This window comes from Nicotiana tabacum, chromosome 12, assembly GCF_000715075.1.
Source record: "Nicotiana tabacum cultivar K326 chromosome 12, ASM71507v2, whole genome shotgun sequence".
Taxonomy (NCBI): domain Eukaryota; kingdom Viridiplantae; phylum Streptophyta; class Magnoliopsida; order Solanales; family Solanaceae; genus Nicotiana; species Nicotiana tabacum.
The window spans coordinates 10151911-10171052 of NC_134091.1; the positions used below are offsets into that span (position 1 = coordinate 10151911).

The following is a 19142-nucleotide window of genomic DNA, read 5'->3' on the forward strand; positions in this document are numbered from 1 at the left end:
TCACGATCCCGTCGGTGAGAAATTTCGGGTCGTGACACTTCTATTGGCTCTTTTGTTTGACTTGGCGTGCTATATCATTCGACACGTGGCATGAACATTGGGTTAATAAAGTGGGTTTTTCTCTTGAAGGCTAACTCAATGGACTAGCCCAAATAAAGTTGGACTTATAGTTTGAATCCATGTCTTAGGCTTAAATAATACAACTTGATTTGGTCCAACATCTTTTGTATTCTGGAATTAAGACCAGATTTTATATGGCCAAAATTCACTAAAATTTGAATGTCTACAAATGTCCCTACTTCAAGACTTGTCGTGTATAGACTTGTTAAAGCTTAATGACAAGGCTTGAAGTATAGACTTGTTAAAGCTTAGAGATGAGGCTTGAAGTACTTGTCGATCGACAATCTTTACGTGAAGTGATCGGCTTGTTTAATTCTATTCCTTGCCAGAAATTACAAGTTGCATGCTATGGTAATGTACAACCAATAACTCCATCTATTTAGTCAAATAAGAACTTAATTAAAATTTACAGTCCCCTAACTGATTAAGTGATGCACCTGAACCAAAATAATTCCATGTATCTGTGCAACAATTCTGCATAAACATATAAGCATATATCAATTTCAATAAAGTTCCAAATGTCACCTAGTTAGGAATCTTCGTAGAGACCATTGTTTACTGCTTTTGGAATTTAATTTGGAGAGTTTGGCTTCCACTTGACTTCATATGCAATTATAATGTCTTATCTTTGACACATTACAAATCGCAACAGTAGCAGCAAACTACTACGCGGATACAAGTCCATTCCCCTTCCTTTTTGCTGCCACTTTGCAAACAAATTGAATTCCAACAATTTGAAAATCAATTCCGTGAAACATAGCAATTCCACTTTGATTAGGCCTTTAGGTGCCAGAATCAATGTAGAACTCTTTGGATGAGAGTATAACTCAAGATAGGACTTCTAGCTTCACTTACGCCTATAAAAGGAGCTTGTGTGATTTATTTTGTATCAACCACTACTTGAGGTCTCTAAGGGAATACATGATGGTGGCTATCACTGTCCTGCACACTTCGCAACTATTACCGCAAATACAGACTAACAAGGGTCCTTATTTTCTTTCTCTTTTAGCACTTGATAAACACGTGATTTCTTTTTTGTTTTCAGAATCATTGAAGGATGCACCAGCACAAGAAGTCTCAAATCTGCAAACCCTTGAGAAACAGAGATAGAGTTCGTGAATAAACTTGGCCACAAGTTGTAGTTTCGTGCATTCTCGCCGAATAAGCCATAACTTGAGGCTGGAGCCTCTAAATCACAAATGGTTTGTGTTTCTTAAAATTAGACATCTAGAACTTCAACATATTTATATTTCAGGTCATAATTCCATGTCGATAGACCGGTACAATGTTTTTCGAAGTTGATCGAGACGTCTGACCAGGTAGCATTCCAGTTTTGCATACTTTCATGAGCTCTTTCATCAGACTATCCCTATATCTCCCCAGATATTTTCTTGAAGTCAAGCAACGAAATCTGTCGTGTTAGCTTGTCTTCAGTTTTGCGTGTTTTCATGAGCTCTTTCTTTTTTTTTTTGCAGATTGTCAACGCGTAGAGAACCTTGAACCCCATAAGCAAAGACGCACTTCAGTCATGATAACCATACCCGTTCCTTGAGATCGTTGGCGGCAAGTAAAATTCGCGCGCCGAAGTTCTTGCTTTGAAAGTTCATCCTCTGGTGAGAGGTGCCTTCCTTTTACAGTTTTTGACCTGGCGAGGGACTAGTTGGTATATCCACCTCTCTTGAAGAAGCACGTGATTCATCTCCTTTTTGCTGCTTGATAAAGTAGTACATGCACGTCTCCTTCTTGCGGCTTGGTGAGAAAGAGGCTTGGACCAACCATATTCCATCCTTGCGGCAGTGGCGAGGAGTAACTTCTTCTGGAACTTGGTGAAGAAGTCATGGAGTTTCCTAACCTTAAGGCTCTGACTTGGGACTACATCTTCAAGTCATTACGAGTTGATCCTTCTATATACATCACAATACATAGATAACAAATCCATATCACCATATAGACGGATAAATCTACATCACCATATAGGACAAATTCTCAACAACATATAGATGGATCAACTCGCAACAAGACTGGCTTAAGGTGCAAAGGAACTTAAATGTCCATCTTAAGCTTGGAAAATTGCAGATCCTTTTAAGAGCAAAACCATGAAGAGGGCAACTTAAGGTGCAAAGGGACTTAAACGTCCACCTTAAGATTGAAAAATTATAGTTCATTTTAAGAACAAACCCGTGAATAGGACAACTTAAGGTGCAAAGGGTCTTGAACGTCCACCTTAAGATTGAAAAGCATAGTTCCTTTTAAGGACAAACCGTAAAGAAGCCAACTTATGGTGCAAAAGAATTTAAATGCCCACCTTAAGATTGGAGAATTAGAAAGCCTTAACTTAAAGACGTAGTGAATTTGTAGACCTCAACTTGAAGACCGACAAACTTGATGATTTGGCAGACTTTGACGCGTCAACTTGAAGAGCGATGGACTTTAAACTTCAACTTGAAGAATTAGCAGACTTGAAGGCTTCAACTTAAAGAATTGGAGGGCTTAAAAAACTCAACTTGAAGATCGATGGACTTGAAGACTTGGAGGGCTTTAATACTTCAACTTAAAGATTGGCAGACTTGCAGACTTCAACTTGAAGGACAGTGGACTTGAAGACCAACAAACTTGAAGGTTTGTCGAACATGAAGACATAGCGAATCCCCGGATTTCAATGCAAATACTTGGCATCCTTCTAAAGTCGTCCCATGGAAGATACCAATTTACCATAGAGGATTGTCCCCTTTAAATCAAATGAGATCCAAAGTTCCACAGAAGAATAGTGTTTCAGCTTGATTTTACATTCCTTCATACTTCACTCGGACAACAATTGGGGCAATATGTATCTTTTGAATTTATGCGACTGAACTTAGAATGAAACTCTAAGTTGCCTACGTACCTCGGTGAAGAGGATCAAGTCATACCGTAGTTCAGAATGGGTTATTTTGTTTTTAATGTCCTAACTTTTGCCTAGGCCGCCTCTTTCAAGGTTTTCAACCTAGCGGACTTTATTTTTTGGCCGTACACAGTTTATACTCTAGTGCCTGGAGAAACATACAGTTTATGCTCTTACGTTAAGGAGCATAGCGACTTGTAGTTTAACCTCGCATTTTGAGCAGCTTTGCAACTTGAAGATTTTGCTCAAACTTGAAGAGCATTACAACTTGAAAATTTAGCTCAAATTTTTAGAGATTCATGACTGCAGTTTAGGCTCGTGCCTCTAGGAGCATAGTAATTTAAAGATTTACCTTACATCACGAAACGCTTTGCAACTTGAAGACTTGCTCAATTTTGAAAAGCTTTGCAACTTAATATTTTGCTCGATTTTGAAGAGCTTTGCGACTTGAAGTCTTTGCTCAACTTTGAAGAGCTTGCGACTTAAATATTTTGCTCGAATTTAAAGAGCTTTATAACTTGAAGACTTTTCTCGAATTTGAAGAGCTTTACGCCTTGAAGATTTGGTTCAAATTTGGAGATCTTCGTGACATATAGTATAGGCTCATGTGCCAAGAAGCATTATAACTTGCAGTTTAGGCTCGTGTGTTGAGGAGCATAATAACTTGCAGTTTAGGCTCGTGCATTGAGGAGCATAGTGACATGCATAGACTCTTCAATTTCATCTTCGAATGAATACTTGCCCCCATTCTCAGCATCCTGTGCTTCTATTTCATCATGAGGCTAAAAGCCAGAAAACCTTTGATCTCCACTTGTAGCCATACTTAATTCCATTTCATGTGTAGAGTTGCTAGTTCTTCAAATGTTTTGGGCTTTATGCCTTGTAAGATATAGCGAAGACTTCAATGCATGCCTTGAATGTACACTTCGATGCCAGAAGTTTCGCTAAGGCGATCTTTGCAGTTAAGGCTTAAGCTCCTCCAGCGGTTGATAAAGTCAATAACTGGTTCATCCTTTTGTTGATGAGCGTTTGTAAGTTCAATCATTCTTACGACGCGTCTTGTGCTATAGAAACGATTGAGAAACTCATGTAACTGCTTTCAACTATCGATAGAACCAGATTCGAGATCTGTGTACTAATCGAATGCATTATCTTTGAGAGATAGAATAAACTGTTTGACAAGATAATCACCGTACGTTCTAGCATTATTGCAAGTTTCAACAAAGTGCACTACATGTTGTTTCGGATTTCCCTTACCGACGAATTGTTGCAACTTAGGAGGCTGATAACTAACATGCATCTTCAAGTTATCAATTCCTTGTGTATACGGCTTTGTATATGTGAGAGATATTTTGGACGACGGTTAAGGATTATCTTTGATAGCCTCCATGATGAAGTCCTTCAATTTCTCAACGGGAATCAGACCTTCAGCGGAAACTTGGATCTCCTTAGTTGTTGTTGCTTGCTTTTTGGATGAGTCTCCTTTCTCTTGTGACCTTTGAAGATTTAAATATTCTTGTGTGGATTCTCCTTCTACTAGGCTATCCAACTTGTTTGTTAACTTAAAAAGTTTAGAATCTTGATCTTGCACACGCTTTGACAAGCCTTCAACTGCTCTTGTCAAATTTCAAGTTGTTCTTCTATGGTAGAAACTTCAATAACCATTGCTTGCATTATCGCCATAAAGGATGAAGAATGATATGGATCATTATTAGGATAGAGCTCAGAGGTCGTATTAATGTTGACTAGAGTAGATCCAACGCTCAAGTCGTCATCCTCGGCTGGCATGAAAGGTTTCTCGAACTTAGATGAACTAAGTTGGGCAAGAACCTTTTTTTATCCTTTTGACGACGTCATTTCCTTTTGGGGTCCTGCTTGTAAAGAATCTTGCTCCTTTTGAGGATGATGATCCGAAAATAGGGGTTGATGTGGACGACATTTGGAGTGCTTGTTGTACTAAAAAGCTTGCTTTGCTCCTTTTAGTCGGCCCAAAGCTTCCAAAGGTAACATCGAGGATGCTTTCCACATCAGCATAGAACTTGGAATTAGCAGCCTTAGTGGAAGTTGATCTGGAGTTGATTTTTTGTGAAGCCATTTCGATATTCTTGAACTTTGGTTATTGAAAAGTTGAGATGAGAGGTAGAGATTGTCCCACTGGGTGTGCCAGATTTTGTAGACAATAAATTTGCGTCGAGAAAATAATTAAGATTGAAAAATATTACAATAATCGTAGTATTTGATTTCGAGTAATATGAGTGTTATCTCTATCAATCCTCTAATTCTTCTTTCCAATAGTAAATAAATTCAAGGGCCCTTGAGTTTGATCTTGAATCTATATTTTTTACCACGAACGATGATCTTGAATTCAATTAGCACGAACTTTGATTTGAACTAGTACTCCTTGAACCTTGATTTGTTCATCGTTTTTGAGCTTGAACTTGATTTCTTGAACTTGAACTTGATTGCTTGAAGTTTGAGGTGTTTGATCCATGAGCACTCTCTTGCTTCTTATTATAACTTCTGGTGCCTTTTCTGAGTTATGAAGACCTCTATTTATAGTTGTGGAAGAGAAGAATTGTGATGAGAACAAACTCTTTTCGACCAATCAGATTGAAGCGTGACAAGGCCGCATTTGATTGGCCAGAACATGTCACTTATACGAGTGACGCACTATTATTGGCCTTTGGTTTGACTTGGCGTGCCTTATCATTTTTGACACGTGGCATACTTCTATTGGCGTTTGACTTGGTGTGCCATGTCATTCGACACGTGGCATGGACATTGGGCTAATAAAGTGGGCTCTTCTCTTGAAGGCTAGCTCAATGGACTAGCCTAAATAAAGTAGGACTTATAGTTTGAATCCATGTCTTAGGCTTAAATAATTCAACTTGATTTGGTCCAACATTTTTTGTATTTTGGAATTAAGACCAAATTTTATATGGTTAAAATTCACTAAAATTTGAATGTCTACAAAATCAACTCTAACTAAAATATTATTTCTAAAGTTTTTCTTTTTACTTTTATGAATGATGTGATTTAATTTACAACACTTTTTAAAAATATTTTTAAGTCTCTAAATTTATTTTCTTGTAAAAAAAGGTTAGTAGCCAATTTTAATATCTTCTAATATGATAATTTAATATCGTTTGATGAAAGGAACATCATGTTTATACAACTTCAAGAGTGAAATCGGATACTAATTGTTCCTTTTTTCACTAGAGAATTTGCAAAATTACCACTATTGTTAGTTTGTTACTATATGGAGAGGAGAGTCAAAAAGTTATTTTTCCGTCTACAATATTTCCAAACTTTTCTCAATATTTTCAGTTACAAAAGATTGTGATCGGTTGTAGACTTGTAGTTTTATGTAGTCCTTACTTGTGTCATTTATTTCCAAAAAAACAGCTAAATCATTTTGGAATTATAGAAACGAAATTTTAGATGATGTTTTTACCATGTGACATATAAAAGGGGAGGAAATAATCCTATGTTCACTTAAAATTTAAATAGAAAAAATATAACTATAAAGATTTCCCGATTTTGTATGTTAAAGTTTTTTATTGATCTCCTATAAAAAAAATTATATAACTAAAATAACATTTATAATAATAGATATAAACCAAATCAAATTCAAAAGAAGGAAATGAGTAATAAAAAGCGCCGTTTTTATGTAAGGTAATTTCACTAATTTGGTGCCGAAGTATGCCCTAAAATGCAGTAGAATCCTATTCATATACCACCAGAGGAAACCCTCATACCCTATTTCTATACATAGAATCAATCAATCTCTTGTACATATTTATACACCAAAATACATTTCCCCTACCAATAGAGTTTGAAAGCTTTTTTTGTATCCTGTAAGTTTTATTCTCTAAAAAAATTACCAACTTTTCTAATAACGACCTATGGATCAGAGAAGGGAGGCACAAGCTAACGAGATTAATGGGAGTCGGAGCAATGAAAACGACAGCGTTTCGTCGAAGGGGCCAGCGCTGCGGCTGTACCCATGTGTAGAGAAGAAGGCGGAGAAGTATGAGGATTTAGAAGAAGAATTGGAGTTCAGCCCACATCTATACAGTGCTCTTGAGCGGCATCTTCCGACCAGCGTCCTCAGTTCATCTCGAGACAACAAGGTCCAATACATGACTGATATTCTCCTCCGTTACTCTCCCCGCTCCGATCGCAGTCGCGTAAGTATAGTACTGTATTTATAATTTTATATACAGTTTGCATGCATGGGATCATTGTTACATAATCGCCTTTGCCCGGAACACTTTATCTCCGATGTATGACTTCCTAGTGCAGAACTTTTTTGAAAAATCAAGCTTTTGGAATAAGAAAAAAAAAAGTAGCTTCTTTTCAAATGTACTTTTGAGAAAAAATACATTTAGAAGCGGTTTTTGAAAGGCTATTTAGAAGTGTTTTTTAAATTAATTAGTCAAACACAAAAGTGTTTTTCAAATTAATCAGTCAAACACAAACTGCTTCTCATACAAAATATTTTTGAGAAAAACACTTTAATTTTGAGAAAAAACACTTCTCAAAATAAAATAAAGTTATTAGTGGGGTCCTTACTGAACAACGGGTGGAAATCAAGGAGATTCAACGCTTATACGGAGTAATAAAAAAGTTCACTTTTGGCCTATTTGCATACAGTATTAATGTTGTTTTAAGTTCTTTCCTACAGCCACTGTTTGTATGTAAGCGTTGTTACTTATGCATAAAAATTCACTTTTACCGCTGCTGATCCGAAAGTTATTATTTGATCACTAGTATACTATAGTCCATCTGTGGGTGATATATATTTGCTGCGATTGTGGCATGGTTAGATTTATAGTATTGAATTGAGGTTAGAAGCTAAGGCGTGTTATATTTATATATATAGTCAACTCTACATTAGCATTCATCTTTGATAAGTTTTTACCATTTGACTTCAGTAAAAAGAGGATTTTTAATGATATGACTAGTATTTCTTAAGGATTGCCAATCCTTTGTGAGCTAATTAATTAAGGAGCTTATGGAACAAAAAAGTTGAAGCTTTTCAGTTTAAATTTGTAATAATAGCTGGAGATTTTTCTTTGACTTTTGGAGCATGTTGGTATGTATATTTGGTGGGTGAACATGTCAGTGCCCCAACGTGAAAGCTGTCTTCAATTTATCCTTTAGGTCTTCTTCCTTTCCAAATTGCCATCCATATTTTATGCCTATTTTTGCTTAATTCAGCTTCTTTTAGTATAATGAAACTTCTTTATTATACTTAGGTCTTTTACCAATCAATCAACTCTAGTTAGCTTTTAACTGTGTTTGGTATTACATATCAGTTGCAGAAACATGGAGAATACAGGCAGAAAATCATATCAAACTATCAGGTACATCACACATTATATGTTTTTTGTAAATAAGCTAGTGTTTAATAAATTAAATAAACATGCTTCCCGGACCTTCAGTGCCGCAATTGCGAGGTTTTAGTCGGAATTGCATGCGAACCCATATCGCAATTGCGATAACTGCAATTGAACATAAGGTCTGAAATCCTGGATTATTATAGCGCCTGGGCTGAAGGAGCCCCTCCGGAATCTGCACACCCACAGTGAGCGCAATGGATATTATATTTGGGATGGAGTTCCCTAGGCATGGAATTGCCCTATATATTCACATTTGGGTAAAAAAAAACAAAAATATCCTATAATTCATAGTACCGAGCCTTTCTTACGTGTCATTGATATTGTTTTTCATCTATTTTCTGGTACTTATGATGCTTTTATTATTTCTATGCTTTCTGTTATTGGTACTGATATATTGTCTTTTTCGTCTGCTTGAGCCGAGTGTCTATCGAAAACAACCTCTCTACCTCCTCAGACCCCACTTGTGGAATTTTACTGGGTTGTTGTTGTTGTTGTTGATCCTATAGTATATAAGCAAATCTCAATCTTCTTCCTTTTTAATTGTCTTCCCTTTTATCTTTCAGCCTCTACATAGGGTGTTATATACCATGCACGCTGCAGATTTCTTTGTGCCTTCATTTATTAAGGCGATCAGTGAGAATACGGAGGAAAGCTTCAGAAAAATAATGTCTGAAGCTTCTCCAGGTGTTTTTACATTTGAAATGCTTCAACCACGTTTTTGTGAGATGATGTTGGCTGAGGTACTAATTTAGGATCTGTTTTTCCTCTGTGTAATTTATTTCTTTTCTGTTTTCTTATCAAATTGTGATAATATCTACTCTAATTAGGTACAAAACTTTGAGAAATGGGTTCGTGAAACAAAATTCAGAATCATGCGCCCCAATACTATGAACAAATTTGGATCCGTTCTTGATGATTTTGGCCTTCAAAACATGCTTCAGAAGTTTATGGAAGATTTTATACGCCCTATTTCAAGAGGTAACAACTAATTATATGAAGAATCTAACGAAAAATTAACGAAACGGAGACGTTAGGATTGATCTACTGTTGAACTTAATCATTCTTTGATATAATTGTGCAGTTTTTTTTACTGAAGTTGGTGGATCCACACTCGATGGTCATCATGGTTTTGTCGTTGAGTATGGAACAGACAGAGACATTGACTTGGGTGAGTATGTAACGATATCTATTCAGTAGTTGCATGAATGGACTGTGTTATGTGACATTGAGCATAGATTTTTGCAGTATATCTTAATAGCTTTACTTTTCAGGTTTCCATGTTGATGATGCGGAGGTCACTTTGAATGTGTGCTTAGGAAAGCAATTCACAGGTGGAGAGTTGTTCTTTCGAGGTGTGCGGTGCGAGAAGCATGTGAATTCTGATACACAACCAGAGGTAATTATTACTCTCTTCGTTTCAAACAGATCGTCTTAGTTTGACTTGACACAAACTTTAAGAAAGAATGGAAGACTTTTGAGACATGTGGTCTTACACAAGCCATAACATTTGTGTGGCTGTAAAACTTTTAAAACTTGTGGTCTGAAATCTGTCGTAGCATTTGTATCGCTATAAATACTTCTTATTAGAAAAATAGACTAATAAAGAAAGAAATAGTGTCAATCTTTTTTAAAACATAGGGAGTACTACTATTATTCGTCAAGTTGATGAATAATAATTCCTCTATATTTTGGTAGCAAGTGATATTCTACTATTAATTTGGTTCCGTGTAATTGATATATTGATCTAGTTCTATATAATTATTTTTTCAACAGGAGATCTTTGATTATGCGCATATCGCGGGGCGTGCAATTCTTCATTGTGGTCGCCATAGGCATGGTGCTAGAGCGACAACATCTGGGCAGAGGATCAACTTGTTGATATGGTGCAGAAGGTACTGATCAATTCCCTGGCTTTCTATATGTTCTTGTTGATCTTTACTGGCCATCTTGCTTCTAATACATATTCATAGAGGCGGAGCGAGAATTTGAAGGTTATGGTTTCGGAGTTCTGATCCTTTTAAAGTTACTGGATTCTGAATTAGTAATTAGTACATATTTAATGAATTTCACAAGACAAATATAGGATTTGGACCAAAAGCTACTGGATTCGGCCGAACCCGCAGTTGATTGGCTATCTCCTCCCCTGCATATTCACATAAATGTCGTGATATTTTTATGATAATATTTAACAGTTCTTGGCAACATTAGAGAGCGTTTATGTCAGTATAATACCAATTACGACTGAATATGCAAACTAATCATGTGGAAGAGGGTAGTAGCATGACATAAAAGAATAACTCTCCGATTATGAATATTGAATACCTAATTATTTGCTATTTTCAGAATATACTAATGTCGATTACCTAATTATAGTTACTTTCATCTTGCAGCTCTGTTTTCAGAGAGACGAGGAAGTACCAAACAGATTTTCCAAGCTGGTGTGCAGAGTGCAAGCGTGAGAAGGAAGAAAGGATACGGCAGAAAGTTTCTACTCTCAAATCGGTAGGTTCTCTAGTATTTTTCTATTTGTTTTTCCTTTCGACTGGTAAATAATAATCATTCCGTTTTATTGTATACAATAATATTCAACAGGGCATAAAGCTTGAGTAATAAAAAAAAGATTTTAGACACATAATCTAAACAAAATATACATTCGCAGTACTCTGTATATCTTGCTTCTATAATATGTCACGTACTCTTGCGTAATATGGCCATTAATTTGACTTCTTCTCAAGTGGGCGTCGAATTTTCATGACATTTGTCATGACATAATATCCACTATAACAAAATTTGTGGATCGTGACATTTGGCATGACATAATATCCACTATTAGGCCAAGAATTTCTTGCTATAAATAGAGGTGTTTCTCCTTATTTGTAAACACACAAATTCAAGAGTTTTTCACTCTTGTCTTTTCTTTCTCCTCCTTTATTTTATTATAGAGTATTTTGTAAGAGAGTGAGTGTTGGGAAACACTTGTGTGAACCCTTTCTTTGGAGTGATTTTGTGAGGTTATTCTCTTGGGGTATTTGGGAATTAGAGTATTTACTCTAATTTTGTACTCTCTTTTGTACTCTTGTTGGTATAGTAAAATTTTGGACGTAGGTCACCTTGACCGAACCACGTTAAATTTGTGTCTTCTTTATCTTCTTTAATTGTCGTTATTATCAACTTGCATTGTCTTTGTTATTGTCATTATAACGTTGTTTGGCTTAATTCCGCGCTACCTGATTTTTCGATCCTAATAAATTGGTATCAGAGCCAGATCTAACTTGGTTAGTTTAAATAACCAAAATGACTCTAACAAAGTCTTATATTGATAAATTTGACCGAAGTGCAAATTTCGGAATGTGGCAATTAAAGATGGAAGCTATCCTAATTCAGGATGGCTTAGATTTGGCATTGCAAGGAAAGGAGAAGATGCAGGATAAAATGACGAACGAGGAGTTTGCCATTATAGACAAAAGGCAAAAGCATATATTATTTTAAATCTTTCAAATGAGGTTTTGCGTGAAGTTGCAGAAGAAAGCCCAGCCAAGGGCATATGGGAAAAGCTTAAAACCCTATATATGAAAAGAACAATAGAAAATAGGCTTTACCTAAAACAAAAACTCTACACTTTTCGTATGGCTGAAGGTAGCTCTATACTTACACATCTTGATACTTTTGATTCTCTTCTTATGGATTTAAGTAACATAGATGCTGAAATCAAATATGAGGATCAATCTGTGTTATTACTTATTTCCTTACCCCAGCCGTTTAAACATATAAGAGATATTATCCTTTATGGAAAGGATAATATCTCTTATAAAGATATCAAATCTATTTTGAAATCAAAAGAACAAATAGATAGAGATTTTTACTGGGAAAACTAGTGGGAACCAATGGGAAGGCTTATTCATAAGAGGTAGATCCAATAAGAAAGATTCAAGTAGTGAAAAACCTAAATCAAGGTCAAAATCCAGATACAAAAATGTCATGTGCAAATATTGTCACAAGAAATGTCACATTATTTCTGAATGCTTTAAATTAAAAAACAAAGAAAAGCATACAGAAAAGAAAAATGAGCACAAAAATACTGACACTGTCGAAGCAAGTGTAGCTGCTGATGAGACTGAGGGAACTATTTTTTAGCAACTAATAATAGTTTCAAATCTAACAATTAGTGGATTTTAGATTCGCATTACTTTTTCAGTTGTCCATTTTCTCCCCTATTGTTGGGATCACCAACACATATCCCTAGCCTTATTTGGGGATCCATCTTTATGCATTGTGGTGGAACAATTAAATCATATAGCACATTCATATTTCTAGATGGAAATTATTTGGTTTCTGACCCTGAACCGATTGTGATAGGGAGAACTTATCATAACTTGGCTAGATGCGTACAAGTGCTGTTGTATATTAAATAATATATCACATACCAAATTTTATTTTGGCAATTTTGTTCTCATAACCAATGGTTTAGATATAATTGGAGGCATACAATTTCTGCTAAACCAACTTGGATTTAAACCAGTATTATCAAGATAAATCATCATAATTTATATTCTGGAACTGTGCTCTAATAATTTGAGCAATCAATCTTGCAAAAGCCAAATTGCAAGTTGATAACAAATGCACATATGACCATAGAATAGATACATCTATTAAAATTATATAATAGTAAACGGTCTACATGGCATGTAACTGGCCCCATATATTTATCACCTTTTATTTGTTTCAGAAATCAAGGGATTCAATCCCAACCTTAACTGGTATATCATGAGAATAAGCAGCACAAGAGAATTCTTGAAAAATCTTCTATTTCTTCAATATATGCCAATGTAATTTTTAATTAATTTTTTGCATCATAATTGAATCGGGATGGTCAACCGGTCATGCCAACTAATATTTATTTCAGTAAACCTCTAGTTTACTTGTGCCATATGATTCCATCATCATACTTATATTTGTGTAGTACAAATAGAAAGAAAATCGGGTAACCTTTCATATTTACCTGGTATGATTATAGAAATATGAAGATATTCAATATTCCTTTCATTTATAGTCTCAATATGCCAACCACTTTGACTTATACATTTGAAACTCAAAAAGTTTCTTTTGAGACTTTACAATATCAATGTCGTGAATAATTTTATTCATCCGGGTAATAATAAATTACTTTTTCCGGAGCTCTTAATAACTTTTGTACTACAAGATCTTTTGTCACACCATTCATATGGTAAATGTCTCCTTCAAGGAGGAAATTATATCATAATAAATTGTCATTGTCAAAATCATCATAAGCAAAATCATTTCTTGCTTTAATTTTGCCTTTAATAACTTTTTATAAAGTACAAAAAAATATTTTTTTTTGGCGTATCACATGTACGCGACCAATGACATATTCATGTAACCACACAATAATATTTATTCTCTTTATTTCATTCAAACCTCCCTTAGAGGTGAGTTGTGTGGTATTCATCTAATCATGCATTGCATGTCTTTATTCATTACTTTTATCACATATTGCCACATTCACCTTTAGGAATGGGTCTGCATTCTCAATGTTTATCACAAGTCACATTCTCTTCAAGGAATGGATCATAATCAACAGCGTGCTTTATTATTTTTCATACCAATTTGATGCTAAGCATTCCCTTCACATTTTGAAGGACTATTTTGAGAACCCTTATTGTTCTCCTTTTATAATCATAGTGATTATTATTATTATTTTGATCTTTGGAACGCCCACGTTCATTGTTCAGCCACTTGTCTTCATTTAGACTTATTATGCGCCGCTACCATATTCACTTCAAGAATGGAGCAAATCAAGTGGGACAATATTCATACCTTTTCATGAAAAATATATTATTTTTCTTTAGTTATCATTATATCATCAATATGGTATAGTGAGACTCAAATCCAATGTCTTACCAATATAAAGGCATGTTGGGCCATAATGAATCGGGACTCAAACCCAACTCTTATCATCATGGAGCATCAAGACTTGATCTTGATGTCTTAACCTCATGGTGCATTGCGACTTGAACTCATTGAAGTTGATATCATTAATAGCAAAGGACAAAAACAATTTCAAATACGAAGGAAATGCTTACCTCTTGAGTTAAACTCTTCATAATGTTATTTGGATATAATTCTCAACAATAGACTTTCGTTTACTCAAATCAGCTAAGTAATTAGTGTCAAACATATATATGAAAATACAAAATAATATTAAAAATTCACATGTGGTTTTTGCTGCAATAAGCTTACTTCAAGATGAAAATGATATGACCAGAACATTAAGGAAAAATTATGTATCAAACAGAATAATAGTACTACTAATTACCATGCACTTTTGTGGGAACTAAGTATTATGCTCTCTAGAAAAATAAAAAGATATAGCAGAACCTTTAAGTCAATCAGGGAATCAAAAAAATAGTGGACAAATCTCATATGTGTGCCAATCGGGATTTATTTACCATATATAAATCTATTGGAGGTGGAGTTGTCTTGATGAGCAACAATGTTGCCTGCAAAGTTATTGAAAAAGGTACAGTCCAAAATGCACGGTGGTGTGGTGAGAACTCTCACCGATGTTAGACATGTTCCTGACTTGAAGAAAAATCTTATCTCTTTGGGCAATGTAGAATCTCTTGGGTGCAAGTATATAGGTGAAGGTGAAGTTCTGAAAATTTCTCATTATGCTCTTGTGATCATGAAAGCACGTAGATCTTGTACGTTGTATACTCTTTTGGGATCTACTGTTACAGATGTTGCTGTTCTTTCAATATCAGATAAATTAGATTCGGATACCACCAAATTATGGCATATGCGATTGGAACATATGAGTGAAAAAGATCTTTCCATACTCAGCAAAAGAGGTCTCTTATGTGGCCAAAGTACCGAAAATATGGAGTTCTGTGAACACAGTGTGTTCGGGAAGCAGAAAAGAGTCAGCTTCAAATCTCCAACGATTCATAGAACAAAAGGTACTTTGGATTACATTCATTCAGATCTTTGGGGTCCTTCACGTACCCCATCAAAAGGTGGTGCCAGGTATATGTTAACTTTCATTGATGATTATTCAAGGAAAGTTTGGGTTTATTTCCTGAAAAATAAAAGTGATATTTTCTTAAATTTCAAACAATGGAAAGTTTTGATTGAGAAGCAAACAGGAAAACAGTTTAAGCGGCTTAGAACAGATAATGGCTTGGAATTTTGTAATGATGAATTCAACGAATTTTGCAAGAAGGGAGGAATTGCTCGACATCGTACTGTGAGAATGACACTTCAGCAAAATGGTGTGGCGGAAAGGATGAATAGAACTTTTTTGGAAAGGGCTCGTTGCATGATTTCAAATACTGGGTTGACAAACGCCTTTTGGGCAGAAGCTATCTCTACAGCTTGTTATATTGTCAACTGAGCTCCTTCTGCACCTTTGAACTTTAAGACTCCAGAAGAAATGTGGTCAGGTACTCCTGCTAATTATTCTGATTTAAAAATATTCGGTTGCCTTGCATACATGTATGTAAATGATGGAAAATTAGAGCCAAGGGCTAAAAAGTACATTTTCCTTGGGTATGCATCTGGGGTGAAAGGATACCAACTATGGTATCCTGATCCCACGGCACCAAAATTCATAATTAGCAGAGATGTAACCTTTGATGAATCATCTATGTTACATTTTAGAAAAAAGTTTTCTAGTTCTTGTAATACAGATAAAGGAAAGAGTACACGGAACCATGTGGAGATTGAGATTGACATTCCTTCTGAGCCAAGCTCATCAACTTTGGAGCAAAATACAGTTGAAACTCCTGAAGTTGAGAAAGAAGCTGAAATTCCTGAAGTTGAGACTCCTGAAGTTGAACCAGAAGAAGATAAGCCAAACATAGACCAAGAAGAGAAGGTAAACAACCATTAAGGTTTGGAGATTATGTTGCATTTGTTTTTTCAGTTGCACAGGAAACTAAAGAAATTAGAGAACCATCAAAATATTCAGAAGCAGTTTCTGGTGCTGACTCAGCCAAGTGGCTGATTGCAATGAATGAAGAAATTGAGTCTCTCCACAAGAATGGTACTTGGTCTTTTGTGAAGCCGCCATTAGTAAAAAGAATTATTGATTGCAAATAGGTCTTCAAGAAAAAGGATGTTATTCCAGGGGTTGAAGATGCGAGGTATAAGGCACGATTAGTTGTAAAGGGCTATAGTCAGGTACAAGGAGTTGATTTTAATGATATTTTCTCACATATTGTTAAACATAGCTCTATTCGTGTCTTGCTTGCCTTCGTTGCCATGTATGATTTGGAATTAGAACAACTTGATGTTAAGACAGCTTTCTTACATGGCGAACTTGAGGAACAAATATACATGCATCAACCCGAAGGATTTGAAATTGAAGGAAAAGAAGATCATGTTTGCTTGTTGAAGAAATCCTTGTACGGATTAAAGCAGTCTCCAAGGCAATGGTATAAAAGGTTTGATTCCTTTATGTTGGGTCATGGTTATTCGAGGAGCATGTATGATAGTTGTGTTTACTTCCGGAAGTTAAATGATGGTTTATTTGTGTACCTATTGTTATATGTTGATGACATGCTCATTGCTGCTAAAGATTTAATAGAAATTCACAATTTGAAAGTTCAGCTGAAAAGTGAATTTGAGATGAAAGATTTGGGAGCAGCTAAGAAAATCCTTGGCATGGAGATCAAAAGAGATCGAAAAGCCAACAGGCTATTTCTGACCCAGAAGAAGTACTTGGAGAAAGTTTTGGAGAGGTTTGGCATGAAAGATGCTAAACCAGTTAGTACCCCTCTTGCTGCTCATTTTAAGTTATCAGTTGCTCAATCCCCGCAGTTAGAGGAAGTAGAGAGGTACATGGCACAAGTTCCTTATTCCAATGCAGTCGACAGTATTATGTATGCAATGGTTTATACACGTCCAGACATTTCACAAGTAGTGAGCGTGGTAAGCCGGTATATGGCTTGCCCTGATAAAGCTTATTAGCAGGCTGTGAAATGGATTCTCAGATACTTGCGAGGTATTTCAAACACATGTTTGGAATTTGGGAGAAATACTAACACTTTGGTTGGTTTTATAGACTCAGATTATGCAGGTGATCTTGATAAAAGAAGATCACTGACAGGCTATGTATTTTGCATTGGTGGTTGCGCTATTAGTTAGAAAGCTACATTATAACATGTAGTAGCTTTATCTACTACCGAAGCAGAATATATGGTAGTGACCGAGGCAATCAAAAAAGCCTTATGGTTAAAGGGTCTATTTGCGGAACTCAGTTCACACCAAGGTGGTCTTACCATTTTCTGTGATAGTCAAAGTGTCATTCACTTGACTAAAGATCAGATGTATCATGAGAGGACGAAACACATTGATATAAAGTATCATTTCATCCGAGAAACCATTGTTGAAGGAAAAGTCTATGTTCAGAAGATCAACACTAGAGACAATCCTGCTGACATGTTCACAAAACCTCTTCCAGTGTCCAAGTTCAAGCTTTGCCTGAACTTGATTGGCATTTATGAAGAATGATTTTGCCCATTGGAATTTTTGCGGAGAAGGTGGAGCAAATTTACTATATATAAGCCGAAATTAGGCCAATGTGTCGATTTGTAATATGGCCATTAATTTGGCTTCTTCTCAAGTGGGCGCCAAATTTTCATGACATTTGTCATGACATAATATTCACTATAATAAAATTTATGGATCATGACATTTACCATGACATAATATCCACTATTAGGCCAAGGATTTCTTGCTATAAATAGAGGAGCTTCTCCTCATTTGTAAACACACCAATTCAAGAGCTTTTCACTCTTGTCTTTCTTTCTCCTCCTTTATTTCATTATAGAGTATTTTGTAAGAGAGTGAGTGTTGGAAAACACTTGTGTGAACCCTTTTTTTGGAGTGATCTTGTGAGGTTATTCTCTTGGGGTATTTGGAAATTAGAGTATCTACTCTAATTTTGTACTCTCTTTTGTACTCTTGTTAGGTATAGTAAAATTGCTCCTCTCCGCTTGTGGACATAGGTCACTTTGACCGAACCACGTTAAATTTGTGTCTTCTTTATCTTCTTTAATTGCCGTTATTATCAACTTGCATTGTCTTTGTTATTGTCATTATAACGTTATTTGGCTAAATTCCGCACTACCCGGTTTTCCGATCCTAACATCTTGTAAGATCACTCAATTAAAGATAAAATGATAACATTAAAATTAAAGAAATTTCAAATATAAAAATATGTTAATATTTTGAATCGGCTAAAAAAAGAATATCATAAAAAATGGAACCAAATACCTAGTAAATATCAAATACAATCAATGACACAGCTGTCTCATTATCGTAAAGTGGTCAATATATACTTTAAAATTATTTTTCTTACCTTTTCAGGAGCTGCGCCTGAGAACTGTATAGCAATTTTTCTTATCCATTGCGAGAAGAGTAGGGGAAGCAGCTGCATATCTGTTTGGTGATTTTATTTGACTTTCACCTGCTGTATAGGATTGGCCATCATTTTCAAGCGATTTTCTTGCAAATGATATATGAATGGATGCTAGTTTTTGCCATTTGCAGAATAACGTGCTTTACATAAAAATGAACCTTTTATTAAGAAGGGAAAAAAAAATCAAAACAAGAATGAGAGTTTTGGCCTTATTTATTTGCATTTAATGGAGGTCTGAATCGTAATCATTCAGATCTCAAGTTTATTTATTTTTTTTATTTCACAATTATTTAAT

The 19142-nt window shown here is 35.4% G+C and overlaps 1 protein-coding gene across 1 annotated transcript; it reads left to right on the forward strand.

The window, feature by feature from the left end:
* The first annotated feature begins 6707 nt into the window (after nucleotides 1–6707).
* Nucleotides 6708–10305, forward strand: LOC107771994 (2-oxoglutarate and iron-dependent oxygenase domain-containing protein CP2-like). The gene is made up of 7 exons (XM_016591470.2): nucleotides 6708–7191; nucleotides 8323–8370; nucleotides 8970–9146; nucleotides 9234–9384; nucleotides 9488–9574; nucleotides 9678–9802; nucleotides 10180–10305. The coding sequence occupies exons 1-7, from the start codon at nucleotides 6907–6909 to the stop codon at nucleotides 10303–10305; spliced, it is 999 nt and encodes a 332-aa protein (XP_016446956.2). The 5' UTR covers nucleotides 6708–6906.
* The last annotated feature ends 8837 nt before the right edge of the window (nucleotides 10306–19142 follow it).

Bases quoted from the DNA above. Each gene is read 5' to 3' on its own strand.
- LOC107771994 (XM_016591470.2), top strand. From the start codon at position 6,907: ATGGATCAGAGAAGGGAGGCACAAGCTAACGAGATTAATGGGAGTCGG. The intron at 9,147-9,233 runs GTACTAATTTAG...TACTCTAATTAG, and splicing joins GTGAGATGATGTTGGCTGAG to GTACAAAACTTTGAGAAATG. The intron at 9,575-9,677 runs GTGAGTATGTAA...TTTACTTTTCAG, and splicing joins AGACAGAGACATTGACTTGG to GTTTCCATGTTGATGATGCG.